The sequence below is a fragment of the Dromiciops gliroides genome, chromosome 2 (genome assembly GCF_019393635.1).
Source record: "Dromiciops gliroides isolate mDroGli1 chromosome 2, mDroGli1.pri, whole genome shotgun sequence".
NCBI classification, from domain to species: Eukaryota; Metazoa; Chordata; class Mammalia; order Microbiotheria; family Microbiotheriidae; genus Dromiciops; species Dromiciops gliroides.
Genome location: NC_057862.1, coordinates 682,765,431 through 682,781,313, shown reverse-complemented (window position 1 = coordinate 682,781,313; position 15,883 = coordinate 682,765,431). Strand labels below are relative to the sequence as shown.

The following is a 15,883-nucleotide window of genomic DNA, read 5'->3' as shown; positions in this document are numbered from 1 at the left end:
TTAAGTAATCTACCCCATGGTCACACAGGTACCTAGTATTAGGATGAAGATGAGAAGTCAGGTCTTCCTGATTCCAGCACAGGCATGCTGTTCACCTAAAACATGCTACCTTATAGAAAGTCAGTGCTTAATCTATGATTTTCATTGGATTGAGTTGAGGGGAGCCAGACTGAATGTAATTAAGTCTCTTATGAAGATCTGAACTGAATAGAAACTCAGTATTAACTTTGAAATGGATCTCAAACCAAAACAACCCCATATTCTTCTCCCTAAGAGAAATCAAGAATGAACTAGTTGGAACTACATCCCAAATAATAGAATTTCTAAGAGGACTGAAATGTGGCAAAGCCTGAGCATGACAAATGAGCCTGGAGCCTTGGAGATTCAGGGGAAGGGGGGGGTAATCATCCGTTTGAACTTGACCTTGCCCATTCAGTTGAAGACCTGGCATCTTGTCTCACCATATAAAATGTTTATCTCCAGGAACAAATTCAATTCAATTCTTCCGCCATTTACTAAGTACTAGGGGATGCAAGGCAACAACAAAAATAAAAATTTCAGTTCTCAGTTTCCAAAAAAAACCCCAAATACTTATTAAGATAAAACCACGGACAAGGTAAAAATGGGAAAAATTATCATCATCAAAGAAATGACATTCTTTGGGGGTGCGGGGATACACTAGGTAAAGAGACAGTGAAATCCAAAATACTGAAGGTAGGAGAGAGCATTAACAAATGGGAGTAATCCAGAAAGGACTGGTAAATGAGGCAACATCCAGGCTGAGTTTTGAAGGAAGATAGAGATTCTGTGAGACAGAGGTGAGAGGATAGAATTCATAGCAGGCATGGGGGCCTTCTCAGACTGTATAAAGGCAAGGAGGTGGGAAATGAAGCTTATTAGGTGATGAATGGTAACATATAATGTTAAATAGATTTGCATGATAAATGAAACACTGAATATGGGGTCTGGAATTCAGATGGGTCCCAAGGTGTTTAAAAATTCCACAATCTATGTGCAAGGAAAATCACCCCAGTCATTATAGAAGCAATGCTATTGGATAGATCCTGATGACTCATACCTCCAGGGAGGAAGGGTAAAAGAACCCCATGTTTTGTTGAAGCTCTTGGGGACCCGTTAGGATATAATGAGTCCTATTCTCTGCTTTTTTTTGGCTGGTGGGTGGAGAATAGTCTGCTATAGAGCCAAGAAAGGAAAGAAGCTAGAATGGAGAAGAATTGGGTTCATTGTCATTTCTTTGGTTCAGATGCTGAAGCTGGAATGTGTGCCTCCACCCCATAACTGACTTCTTGCCCCAAGATCATTTTCATACACTTTGGGGAGTAACATCAGGATGGAGTGAAAATGTGGGCTGCTCCAACTCACGATGGTTAGCTGCTGTGACTCCTTGGGTGATCAGGAGAAGCCAGACCTTATAGGTCATGAAGCAGCTTCCAGGGACTGGATTAGAGCAGATTTCTGAGATCCTGTGGGAGCTGATGCTTCTGCTATAATCATATAAGCTAGTCAGACAGATGTACCATGCAAAGTGTTCTTTTAAGAGACTAACGTGCCACCACTTAGGCTTCCCAACCATCATCAATCATTTTTCTTCTAGAAGAATGTAAGTGCCTTGAAGGCAGGAATTGTTTCATCTTGTTTTTGTTTTGTTTTGTTTTGTTTTGTTTTGTTTTTTTGTAGGGTGATGGGGGTTAAGTGACTTGCCCAGGGTCACACAGCTAGTAAGTGTCAAGTATCTGAGGCCATATTTGAACTCAGGTCCTCCTGAATCCAGAGATGGTGCTTTATCCACTGCGCCACCTAGCTGCTCCAATTGTTTCATCTTTACCTTCATATCCCAAGTTTCTAGGATGGCTGGATGGTGCAGTGGATAGAATGCTGGGCCTACACTTAGCAAGACTCATCTTCTTCAGTTCAAATCTGGCTTCAGACACTTACTAGTTGCATGACCTTGGGCAAGTCACTTCACCCTGTTTACCTCAGTTTCCTCATCTGTCAAAGGAGCTGGAGAAGGAAATGTTAAAACACTCCAATATCTTTGTGAAGAAAACCCCAAATGGGGTGGCAAAGAGTTGGACGTGGCTAAAAATGACTGAACAACAATCCCAAGTTTCTGGCACAAAGTATAGGTGCTTAATAAGTGTTCATTGATTGATTGCAAGGAATAATGATTCTTGGACATCCTTGGAGCATAGACAGACTTCCTAACTTCTCTCCTGGAAAAGCTTAGGGATGTAAGATTGTCAGTGTCCAGCTGGAAGGGATCTTAGTGGTGGCCATCTAGCTGAGCCTCATCATTTTACAGATGAGCAAACTCAGGTCTTGCCTGGAATCACATCACTAATAAATGTCGAAGAAGGTTTAGATCCCATCATGTTATGATGGAAGGGGGTGTCCAGGAATCCAGAAATCAGGACGGGATTCATGTGTTTGAAGTGTCATGGCAAGGAAGCAACTCTAGAATGAGAGGATTCAGTCCTCACCCCTGATGCTGTATGACTTCACAGGAGTCATCTCCTACATAGATGAGCCTCAGTTTCCTTCTCTGTCAAATGGGGATAGTAACACATGTATCATCCAGCTCACAGGCAATTGTCAGAATCAAATGAGATCATGTCCCCCAAGCCCTTTGGAAACCCCAAAACACTCTATGAACATGAGCTATGATGATGCAATTATGCACAAAGGCGTGGGGGAAGTAATGAGGAGAGCAATGATATCTCACCAGGGCCATGAAAAAAAAAACGAAAAATCAAAAACATGCCAACTGTATTCTGGTCATGCAAGGAGTGACCTCTTATGGAGAAGTTGGAAGTAATAGATTTCATCTAGTCAAGAACCAGGGAAGGTAATTGTGGACCAGTGTGAGCATGAGTAACAATGCCAAGGGAATGATGGGAGGAAGCATAGAGAAGGCCAGAAAGGCATGACAGAAAGGCTGTTGAATGATGGGGAGAGGCCAGTCTGAGGTGCTGTGGGTTAGAGACAGCAGCTGCGAGAGGATGTGGCCTGTCAAGTGTATGTGATGGAGACCCCCAAGTGCATGGCCTCTCAGTCTATGACACAGGATGATGCAAGAGCCAAGGATATGCTAGCGACTCCTACTTTCCTTGGTTTGGCGCTTCATTGCGCCTACTGCAGAGATGGATGGCTGGCCCCTAAGCTTTTTACAACCCTGGCTATTATAGAAACCTTTTTGTGAGGGGGTAATGAGACTATTTTTCTTTTTACAAAAAGTCCAATGTATCTCTCACACCCGTTGAAGAGGGAAACAAGAGTTTAAATGAACTCCAAATGGCAAAAATCTAATCCAGCCCCAGCTGCCGGCAGGTTCTGCCTCTTGAGTCTCTCAGTCTGAGAGCTGCCAGCTGCTTTCTGATCTCACCCACCATTTGAAATCGCCCAGGCTACTGAGCAGAAGTTTTAAAACCCATCATGGAAATCACTTGACTTATGGCCTTTGGGACCGACAGGTGAGTCTATTATCCACTGGTGAAACAAACCAGAGACCTGGAGATCAGAAATCATAATTACCCATTTGGAGTCTGAAAACCTTCCCTGAGCTACGGGGTCTTTCCCATAGTCTCAGGCTCCAAGCCTGGAGAAAAGGGCCCCAGGGGTTTGGTCCAAGCTTCCCCCCCACAATTCCTAACATAACCTTGTGCCCCAAACCCCTGTGGTCTTCAGACAGGGCCTTCAAACCAGAGCTGGAGGGATGTTTTGTCGGTTTCCATTGGAAATGTTCTTTGAGCTCTGAAGGAAAAAGTGGGAGGAAAGTGAAAGCGAGTGGTTAGGTTAGCCTGATAATCCTTTGGATTTAGTCTGGGCCAGAGTAAGTCTCCACAGCTAAATTAGAACATCAGAAAAGTGCATAATTTCAGGATGTGCAGGGACCTTGACTAGTTCAACCCCCCCCCCACAAAGAAATCCACACTGCAGCGTAGAAGAAGGGGGGGGGTCTTGGATGTGCCTCATGGATTCCCAAGAAGGGTCAGGCTTCTGGTAGAACATGTCTCCCTTCAGTGAAACAGCGATTGTTTCATTCTCAGTATTTAGCACAGGTACTGGAACATTTTTGTGCAAGTATGTTAGGGGATGATGGAGGAGGAGCTAGTCTGGGTCCATTATTTCATCAATATAGGGCACTCCCAAGTGTAGAAACTCCCTCCACCCATGCAGACTGGCAACTCAATTGGGGAGCTGCCTGGAAGCACTGAGAGGTTGAATGAGTCTTCTAGAGTCTCTCCATCAGTATTGATCAGAGGCACGACTTGGAACCAGGTTTCCATGACTGCAAAGTCAGCCTTCTACTGTTTTCTCTTTACTTCTATTTACATCTTCTCAATGTGCACCCAGGACATTGTTGAGTTGAATTGAATGAGGACCAAAAGCCCCCACCCATCCTGGAAGAATTGTACATGACCCTTCCTGGAGGTTCAGTCAATGAACCTCAGCTCATAATGCCTCAAACACAGAAGGCCCTGACCATACGTATGTACATATATGTGGACTGACCGAAGATTGCAAGTCTCTACCAATTCCTCGGCTGTTCTGGAGAGGGTAAGGCACTCTCCTGATTTGGGGCTCTCCTGCCAATGTTTTTACTCTTGGTTATGCCTAGCTACACATGGATGTAGTGTGGGAAGGCAGGTGGCCTATTGCATCACTACTGGCCGGCAGACAGGGGGTGGAAGGGAATGTCTGCATCTCATGGCAAAGAGAGAAGGGCACCAAGTACCTAGGCTGCCCTGGGGCTCCTAAGCTTCCTGTGAGTACAGTGCTTACCTTGGCCCAGGCCACATGGTAGATTATTAACCAGGAAAGTTAGACTAGCAACAATAACAATGATGATGATAATAATAACACAAATTTTAAAGACTTTAGCAACAAGAACTCCTTAAATAAAATTGAAATATTATCATAGAATGCCCTGTTGTCCCCAATCTTCTGAATATAATTTTAATAAAATAAAATTTAAAAACAAAATAAAAATATAAGAACAGCATTTTAATAGATGTCAACATGGCAAGTATTCCTAATTCTTAATCTATGTAAAATGAAAATTTTTCAAAACAGACCATTCAGAGGAGATCAGAGTCATGTGGGGCAGGAGGAGATATCTGTTAGCTATCACCTTCAGACATGTACTAGCTGGGTGACCTGGGCAAGTCATTTAAGAACTCTCTGCCTCTAGGGGAAACTAGTAACAAAGTGGAACACAGGCTCTGAAATCAAGAAGGAGCTGAGTTAAAATCTAGCTTCAGACACCTTACTAGCTGTGGGATCCTGGACAAGTCATTTAATCCTGATGGCCTCCAAAAAAAGAAAGAACTATCTGCCTCAGTGTCCTCATTTATAAAATCAGCATAATAGCACTTGCCTCCCAGAGTTGTTGTGAAGACCAAATGAGATATTAATTATAAAGTGCTAAGTACGATGCCTGGCATGCAATAAGCACTATATAAATGTTAACTGTTCTTATTTTTATTATTATTACATCCTTACTACAATCCTGAAAGGTCAGTGCTATTTTACAGATGAGGAAACTGAGGCAAACAGTGGTTAAGAACCTTGCCTGGGATTACCTAGCTAGTAAGTGCCTGAGGCCAGTTTTGAATAATATCAGGTGCTTGGTATGTGCCATATAAATAAGCACTTTATACACCTCAAAGCACTGTATAAATGTCTTCTATTATTTCCCAGTGACAAGCAAACTCTTGTCTCTGAGTTCATTGTTTATTCAACTTGTTACAAAGTCCCTCCGTAAAAGGAGTCAGTGTAGCCAGCTACTGCCAGCAAGCTTCATGCAGGACACTCCTCAACAAAGTATCTTACTGATTTGGGAGTCACCTCTGACTAGCAGAATGTAAGTTCCTTGAGGACAGGGACTGTTTGGAGATGCATTTAGTCAATGAGCATTATTAAGCACCTACTACTATGTACCTGATCCTATGCTAGCCACCGAGGGTCCATTCAATAAATAGGAAGTGCCTACTGTGTGCCGGGCAGTGTGCTAAGTTGGACATGGAGACAGAACCACCTGTCTGTGCGACTCTGGTCAAGTTGCTTGACCTCTTTGATTCTTCACTGCTCTGGGACTCAGTTTCTTCCATTGTAAAAGTAGGAGGTTAGACTAGATGGCTCCTGAGACCCCTTCCCATTCTAGATCACAAATAAATACTCTATTCTTCTCAGGCCCCTTGACCATCACAGTGGGATCCCCAGGCCTGTTTGGACTTCTCTCTAAGGATCCTCCCTGGTCCTCTCCTTCTTCCATGGGTGGAAAATACCCTCCTGCTCCCCACCCCGGACATCCTTGTGTGGCAAAGCTGGGATACAGTGTATAGTGACAGAGTGCTTAAGGAAAAAACACCTCATGGATTCAGTTCCCAACAGATATAAAATATCATAAACGGTGCACCGCCTCACCCTACCCTGAGCAGCACTGAAGGTCTTTTTAGAGCCCATTTGTGAATACTCACTGTTCACTCATTCATAAATAGCTCTGGGGGGCACTCATGTGGGCATGTCACTGGTGGTGCCCACTGAAGACCCACTTGGCTCCCTTGCCTTGGAGAGGCAGGGTGCATCTGACAGGATGAATTAGCATATGTGTTAAAAATGATTTTATTTATATATTTTCTGGTCACAAAGCTACATTTTTCAGTGTAGCTCCCTCCTACTCCCAAGTGTCAACCTTTATAATAAAGAATAAGATAAGAGAGAAAACAATTTGGTAAAATTAACTAAGGGATTAAATATTATATGCAATGTTCCACACCCATAGGTCCCCATCTCAATTTCTTTTTCTTTCTTTTCCTTCCTTCCTTCCTTCCTTCCTTCCTTCCTTCCTTCCTTCCTTCCTTCCTTCCTTCCTTCCTTCCTTCCTTCCTTCCTTCCTTCCTTCCACAAGTCAACAAGTATTTATTAAGCACCTACTATATTCTAGGCACTGTGTAAAATGGTGGGAATATAAAGAAAGGTTCTCCCCCCACCAATGTCCTCTTAAATTTATAGGTTTAAATAGCTTTCTACAGCACTAAGAAGTTAATTGACTTGTCCAGGCTAACATGGTCAGTATGTATCAGAGACAGGATTCAACCCCAGATTTTTTTTGCCTTTCTCTCTACTACATCACGGATTCTTCTCAGGCATGTTGAGATCAGTGCAAAAAAGAAAAAAGAAAAAGGCCCAGGCAAACCTCTGCCCTCCCCCCCCCCATCTAAAGAGCAACTGTGTGGAGGCTCAAATACTGACCCATAACCATTTCAGATTGAGGTGTGAAGGTTAGCCAAGGGTGGGGACCAAGAGGGCTTGATAACGGTCCCCATGCCACATGCCATCCATCTTCTGGTGGGCTGAAGAAACAATCCCTCTATTGAAATATGACTCTTATGGAGAGACTAACAGATGTGTCCACCCAAGGGGCAACTCCCACAGTGGACTTTTATGAGCAGGAAAAAGCTCTTTACAACTCAGCCCCTGCTTTGGATAAATTATTGGTGTGGGGGTAGGGGAGGCCTTTGGCTGATTAAAAGGGAAACACGATTTTAGAACACCGACCTTGGTTATTGGGCCATTTTCTCAGGTTGCCTATGTAGATACAGATTTTGATTGTCACACTTTTTTTTTTTGGGCGGGGGGAGATTTGTCCCAGGACAGTGGTGTAGGGGAAGAGATGCCAACCCTGGCCTCAGATTTTTATTTCAGTGTAATTAATAACCACAAAAATGATCCATCCTAAAACTGGGCTATTCCAACTTGGGCTGCCTCTTTTATCAAAGACTGGGCCCTGGTCAAATAGCAGAGAAGATATCCAGGCAGTCCAAGAAATTTAAAAACAGGGAAAATACTGGCTTTCTTTTCAGAAACCTCCCTAATGTTAAATGAGAACCAAGGGATTGTGATTTCTTTTTCTCAGAACCTGGGCACAAACTCACAAAGGTACCTCAGGCTGCGTAATTCCCTCATGAGAATTATTCATCATTCATTTGTTGTTGTCCTTGTGGGTTAAGTTAGAATTTATACTTCTTGGAGAAATGATTGCTGAAGTAGCTTGGGCAAGATCAATTTGGAGGTGGCTTGGAACACTGGGAGATGGGCAGGACTTGGGGTCAGAAGACCCAGGGTCAAATTCTGGCTCACCTCTGACTTTGGGAGTCACTCAAGCTTTCTTGGCCTCCACTTTCTCATCTATAAAATACAAAATTGGGTATTCTAGCACCAGGGGAAAAGCACTGCTTTGGGCATTAGGGGACTTGGGATCTCGTCTCATCTCTGCCACTAACTTGTAAAACCACAGGCACATCACTTTTTCAGGTCTCAGTTTCCTCATGTGTAAACTGAGTCTGGGCTTGATGACTTCAGTCCAGTCCCAAGAATGTGCTTCAGTGTCAATTGGATCATGAACATCTGGCCTCCTGGTTTTAGTCAAGTGATGTCATTAGGGAGGTGATACCAAAGAACACTCATACATCGGTAGGGAAAAGACATTTAAGATTATCAGCCAGGGAACATTTGTAGGACAGTGGGAGGTCATTGGGACATCATTCATTTAACATTTTCATATTTATTGAATGCTTACTTCGTGCGAAGCTCTAGGGAGACCAATCAATCAAGCACCTACTGTATGCTATGCACTAGGAATGCAAAGACAAAACTTACAATCTATACGAAAAGTACTTCTGCAAGGGCTCTTCTCCCTAGCTTTGGGGTAATTGATGATTGACTCTACCCTTGGACTCTCCCAATATCTGCTCCTTTTCAAAGAAATCCTAGCTCAGGAGGACAAGTGGTCTTCAGAACTGGCCAACAGAACTGGCCGAGATGCCTACAAATGGTTAACAAGGTAATGGTGAGGAACGGTGACCTTGATTTGTTTAGCTAAGATGTAAAGATTTTTGAAGGTCAAAGGTGTCTGTGTGTAGTGTTTTGGAGTCTAACTGTGTCTGACCCCCTAACATTAAGCTGCTGTGGCCTGTACTTTGGGAGAGTGAAGCAAACCAGGGGGAAAGAGGGAAGGGGGAGAGAACAGGAAATGGAGTGAGGTGTTTCAGGAAGTTGTCAGGAGTTGACTGATTGATTCCAGATGGGACGGGTCAGCCTCCATGACCCAGGAAATACTCACTAGGGGAAAGAAGTTGGCTAGTGGAAGGGGAAGGCCTGGGAGCGGAGAGAGGCAGGAATGTACAGTCCACTTCCTTTAGTCTTAAAACATTCAGAGTTGGGTTGGGGTGTTTTTCTTTTTCAAAAAACTCTTCTGCATAAAAGTAATTTCATTGTTGTCATCGTTAATCAGGCAACATTGAGAGCCGTTGTTCCATCTGGAACTTTGAAGGCAACTAAAGTATCTTCTCCTCAATAAAGAAACTTCCCCTTCCCTAGGGGACCATGAATTTCATCCCAGGTACCCCTGTATAGATAAATATATGTTCCCACATTGATTCAGCATGCTGTCAATTCTTTACTCAGAATTTTATGAATGAAATCTTTTTCATAGTGCACACTTGGGTTTAACTGGAGAGTTATCATTTATTCCAAATATTTTCCAATTCCAAATCAGGACACACGGTTGGACAAAGGTTTCTTTTTGTTTTGTTTTTGGGAACAATGAGATAGATGATTTGAAATCAAGATTGTTGGGGGAAATTCAGCATGTATGGTCACTGTGTTCATATTTCAAGATTTTTAAGATGTTCAAAATGCAACCTGAATTGTCTAAATCTGTGTATGTACGTGTATACACACACACACACATATATACATATCATATGGTATATAGATTGTATTTATCACGTGAAATAACAATATATGTGATATACATATAGATAATGATTTACATTTGGATATAATTTAAAATCTTGTCATAAATATTTCTGACACTGAAATAATTCAGGTCAATTCCCTCGCTGCCCTAGTAGGCCTTTGCTAGCCAGCAAGAGATGAAAATTTATTTCCATTGTTAATAGAAAATAATGAAGTGCATCTGAACCACTGGGGTGTGTCATGTGGGGAAACGCTCACTTTGGAGCTGAAGCTGCCTCCACCCGAAGGGACGATGATGAAATCCACTGGCACATGGAACCTACCACCTTCTGTGGCAAGAATGCATGAGAAAGGCAGACGTCGAGGATGCCTCTGACAAGAACCTTGGGGAATGAATTAGAGCAGGCTCAGAGAAGGCATCTTAATATCCACATAATCCTCCTCGGACAGGGCAAGGTCTCCCCTAAGTGAGCCCAGCACAGTTTAGCAACAATTAAAGCCTGAAATCCCCACTCATGTTTTTGCCATTGAGGAGGAGGCCGGGACATGACAGTCACATCTTTGAAAATCCGCCCCCCTCCGTTTGCAATAATGACTTTTTTTGGGTCTCTTTTCCTTTCCCCTTTCCCCTCTCATTAAAACATGTGGTTATTATTCCAAAGGTAAAAATGTACAGTGCTGATCACTTTCAGCCTTCACATTTATCTTCATGTGATAGTTCCCGTCTGGTTTGGAGGCACAGTTTCCTCCTTTGGCTATAATGAGGCCTTGCGCTTTTCTGAGCTCCATCCTGATAACGCTGTGGGCTGCTAGATGAATGTTTGTGTCTTTGTGGCCACCACCCTCGTGATATTAAATTTGGGGAGAGGATTTTCACCAGACTCGGACATGTTCACAGGAGAGCAATTGGAAACAGACCCAAAGCTAACTATGATCGGCACAACTCTCAACTCAAGCCTAGCTTATAGGGCTGGACCTTTCCTACAGAGCAAGGATTTTCCTCTAACTTAGTCCTTATGTCTCAGGCACCTGGTTAAAATGGCAGAGTCTTCACAATGGGGTGGGGGGGATCAAAACATAGAAAAAACCACTTTTTAAAGGGCCAATTATTCACTAGTCAGGGCTAGTACTCCACGAAGAGAAAGGATGGATGTCTTGGAGCAGATGGGACAACGATGATGGATGAGCAGGGGAGAAGGTGGAGCATCTCGGCTCTCAATTTGCTTCTTTTTCTATGTCAAGGAGAATGAACTTCAGTTTAGAAAATCAGTCTGTCAGTCAACAAATATTTATTAGGAGTCTCCTATGTGCTAAGCACTGTGGAAAGAGTGGCAAAAATAGTTCTTGTCCTCAAGGAGCTTACAATCTAATGGTAAAGAACTAATTAGGTACCTATAAGATATCTATCTATCGATATCTATCATCTACCTATCTCTATTTCTATCTCTCTCTTTGCAGATATATCTATTCTTATCTCCAACTCTATCTTTCCATCTATCTAGGTATGTCTATTTCTATCTCTACTTCTATCCATCGAGTAAATTGGAAGGTCTCTTGAAATGTTTATTCATTGATTGACTGATGAAAAGGGAAGGCACTAGCAGTTGGGGAAACCAGGAAAGGGTTCCTGCAGAACATGGGCTTTAAACCAAAAAGACAGGAAAGGTTGTCTCAAAAGGAATTTGATATCTGGCATGAGGAAGCAGGAGACAGTGAGAGAGTACCTGGCCCAAAGGAGCCATATCTTTGGTCTCAAAAGCAATGGTAGCTATGTTAGCTGAGCCTCTTACAATGATATCTTAAAAGTCCTGGGAAATGGAAGAGGCGCTGCAGGATTTGGGAAGGATCTGTGTTGTTCCAGTTTTCAAAGGGAAGAGAATGACTTCTGCAGAATGAAGGCTCCTGAGCTTGATTGGGTTGGCTGGCAGAATTCTACAATGTGCTGTTAAAGAGATGCTTAGCAAAGCCCTAGAAAGAGAAGCAGTGGTCAGAGAGAGACCATGTAAATCATGTTGGCTACGTGTAGGGTCGATTGGGAATATTAAAAGCTTCTCTTCTTATTCTACCACTTCTGTGGTTCAGGCTGCATCAGTAAGGGAGATAGTGAAGGTGAGTAAAACGTTTTCTGGACCTGTGAGCTTTGGGTGCTCATGAGCAATATTTAATTTATTTTTATTTTAAAAAAATGTATTATTACTTTTTGCAGGGCAATGAGGGTTAAGTGACTTGCCCAGGGTCACACAGCTACTAAGTGTGAAATATCTGAGGCTGGATTTGAACTCAGGTTCTCCTGAATCCAGGGCCGGTGCTCTATCTACTGTGCCACCTAGCTGCTCCCTGCAGTATTCTCCTTAAGTTATTGTGAGAATTACATGGTATTTGGGGTTTTGTTTTTGTTTTTGTTTTTGTTTTTTGTGAGGCAATTGGGGTTAGGTGACTTGCCCAGGGTCACACAGCTAGTAAGTATTAAGTGTCTGGGGCCAGATTTGAACTCAGGTACTCCTGACTCCAGGGCCGGTGCTCTATCCACTGCGCCACCTAGATGCCCCAATTGTGAGCAACATTTTAAAAACAGATGTTAGCTAATAAATCGTTGTTACGCCTCCAAAAGGTAGAAAAGGGACACAGCCTGTTTTGGGATAGGGAGAATGGGATTTGGAATCAGGGCACCTGGTTTTGAATCCTGGCCCTTCCTACGATGTAACCTGGCATTTCATCTGTTTTGGACTCAGTTTCTTCATCTAGAAAGTGAGAAAGTTCGGTTAGGGGATATTGAAGGCTCCACTTGACATTTCGATCCTAGGGTCCCGGATGAATGCCCTCAATCCCCTCATCAGGGAGAGAAGACATTGGAACATTCCATCCAGGTTTAGCCTGCAGAGGTAGGGAGGGGCCCAAAAGGGTAGAGGGCTCCACAGTCTTGACCCACTTTGGCTAACTATGTAGTTCCTACATACCTATTACCTGAGTATCTGATCAACTGTCCCCAGTAAATTTTCCTGGACTTCTTTACCATGCCTCCTATTTTTATAATGTGAAGATGTAGAGTTAATTTATGTTTGATTCTGAAACCAGGAAGGGGGCTCGTGCTTGGGATAGCCCTACTTTCTAGCTGTTTTATGCTAGGGATTTCATTCAGTAATTTCTCAGCATTTTTTATCACTGTTGGCAGGGGGAGGCAGGTGATTGATCTTCTTCTGCTGAACTTTTGTGTTCCAGTTCAGCATTGCAATTATCAACTGCCTTGTATTAATTTCTAATGGTTTCATCTCATTTATTCTTCATACCTTGGGTAGATTATATGCTCATTGAAGGTAGGGACCATGTCGGATAGAATCATAACTAGCTATTTGTATGTGTGTGTGTGTGCTCCTGAAAAATGCCCTCAAATCGCCTTTTTTATTTTTTGTGGGGTAATGAGGGCTAAGTCAGGGTCACACAGCTAGTGTTAAGTATCTGAGGCTGGATTTGAACTTAGTTCCTCCTGAATCTAGGACCAGTGCTTTATCCACTGCACCACCTAGCTGCCCCCAAATCAACTTTTTAAGAAAAACTCATTGGTGCATGTGTAAATGTGTAAGATACCAAAGCACCATTCTATGGAGGAAAACAGCCACCCTGGCTAGGACACAGTGACATGTCTTCTGGGGGAAGCTATTGTGGGCTGGAGGAGTAAGGTGAGGCTAGAAATGAGGTGGGGCTAGCCCACCCTCTAATAGCTTCTTATATTTACTAATATTTGAACTATGGAAAGTCTCAGTGTAGATTTAAATTACTGAAGCTTAAAACTCTTACATTTATTTAAACTATCAAAGTTTAAAAACAGCACTAAGATTTTTGGGACGAAGTGCTAAACTCAGCAGCTTCCATACAGCCGAAGAACTCACTAGGGATGCTCTTGGCACCCTGTAAATCTGAATACCCTGAGACAAAGCCACAGTTGCCTTAGACTAGTCACTAGCCTAATATCTTGTACTGCTTTTGTTTGCTTTTGGTTGTACCAAGACTTGAGTAGTGCCAAGCACATAGAACCTCAGTGACTGCTCATTCATTAATGCCAATAAACATACCTACCTTTAATGCCATTAACATACCCACCTTTCTCTTTGCTCAGGAAGACACTAAATATCTTAATACTCAAATCTGGAATTCCCACCAAGAGAGATGAGCTATAATTCAATTCAATTCAACTCAATTTAGTTCACCTTAATTCATTTTGATAAGATTTCATTTAATCCAACAATAATAGTAACAATGGCTTGTATTTCTAGAACATATTAAAGTTTGCAAATCACTTGACATACATTTTCTCATTTGATTCTCACAACAATGCTGAGAACTAGGTACTATTATTATTATTAACTCCACCATTTTACGGATGAGGAAACAGGTAGAGAGTGATTAAATGTCTTGCCCAGGATCGCATCGTTAGTAGATGCCTGAGGCTGAATTTGAACTCAGATCTTCTTGACCCCAAGGCAATGCTCTATCCGCTATTATCATATGACACTTGTTTACAGATGACAGCCAGTTTGATATTTTTTAACCACTCTTTGAGGTAGATAGCTGCTGCTGGCATGCTTATTCCCATTTCACAGATGAGGACTGAGAGTCAAAGAAGTTTGCCAACTGAGTCCAAATGCTATGGCCATTAAGTGTCTGAAGTGGGATGCACACGGCTCAGTTCTCTCTATTTCCATTAGCACAACTGAAACAGGACTCTGCCCAGTATTTTATTTCATACAAAGGTCAACTCTGAATTTTTTTTTTTTTTACTCTGCAGGTGGTGCTATCGACAACCGTGAATGTGGATGGACATGTGCTGGCTGTTTCTGACAACATGTTTGTTCATAACAATTCTAAGCACGGGAGGAGAGCAAGGAGGTTGGACCCATCTGAAGGTAGAACTGCCTAAGTAGAAACTGACAAGAAAAGTGAAATTAGCCTCAGGTTCCCTTGATCAGATTTCACATGGGCTCTATTGGAGGGTGGTGGGCATCCTGCACAAAGTCATGTGTGGTTTTAAAAACAAAGTCAGTAATATTGATTTTCTCCAACAGAACACACACACACACACACACACACACACACACACACACACCATCAAATGCCAAAGTCTTCCTCTTTCCTCCATCCTATTTTTTTCCTTTCTTTTTTCTTTTGCTAGACTGGCTTTTCAGGCAAACTAAGCAATGTGACATCTTAGTTAAACATTTCCATGCCAGACATGTATGAAGAAGTGTCAGTTTTTCCCTTAAACAAATTGTGGGCAAAACATAACAATATGCAGGATGAAATTGACACTAATTGATTTTTGTTTGCTTGGCCAAGGAGGAATCGTGGTTAGCTTGGGGTGATTTTCAGAGTGCATTAAGGCAATTAAAAATATCTGCAACTGCTAAGCTTCAAGTTGTCAAAAAAAAAAAAACCCAGTGAAATACATTGATTAAGATAACCCACAAACTCCAATAAACCCTAGCTCCCCTCTTCTTCTTCCCACCTCCACCCCACTCACTAGTGTAAGAGGAGATGACTTTTGAGTGTTCAGGGAATGGGCAAGCTGGGTTATTATTTCATTATGATATTTTTCTGCCCCCCACCCTTTGAAAAAAATGCGTACTCTATCAGCTTGAAGAAGAATTAATGAACTGGAAGAAAATGATTGAATCAGTCAAGAATTTGGAGTGCTGTTAATTCTCCCCCAGCGGTCTCTGAAAGGGGAGAAGAAAATCCCAGTATTCTGAGCTCGGAACCCATCCAGTTTTCCCCTGACTGATTGGATGCGATTGACTGGCTGCTCAAAGTAGGCCCGTGTTTTTGGAGTCCTGCCAAAGTTCTCCTCCACCTTTGACCCTGTCAACGTTGGAAATGGAGTGATGAATTGACTTTAGTTATGGCCTGGAAACCATTGGGTTCCTGATGGGATGTAAAGTCCAGGGGCCTTGAACACATGGAAGAGGATAAAAACAATCCTTCCCATAAAGTTAGGAAAATGATTAGAAATTGTCTCTTGATAGGGTCTGAAAAACAAATTTCCGATCTCACATAGAGTGCTTTCCCCCTCCTTCCTCTCTAGAAGAATAATCAGTCTTGTAAATCT

At 42.5% G+C, this 15,883-nt stretch overlaps 1 protein-coding gene across 1 annotated transcript in view; it reads left to right on the top strand.

Annotated features, from left to right (window-relative positions):
* Positions 1-15,883, top strand: part of EBF2 (EBF transcription factor 2) — a 263,562-nt gene that overhangs the window by 201,252 nt on the left and 46,427 nt on the right. The window contains exon 8 of the mRNA XM_043984840.1: positions 14,567-14,684. Coding sequence (XP_043840775.1) covers positions 14,567-14,684 — 118 coding nt within the window. The remainder of the gene's footprint in view (positions 1-14,566; positions 14,685-15,883) is intronic.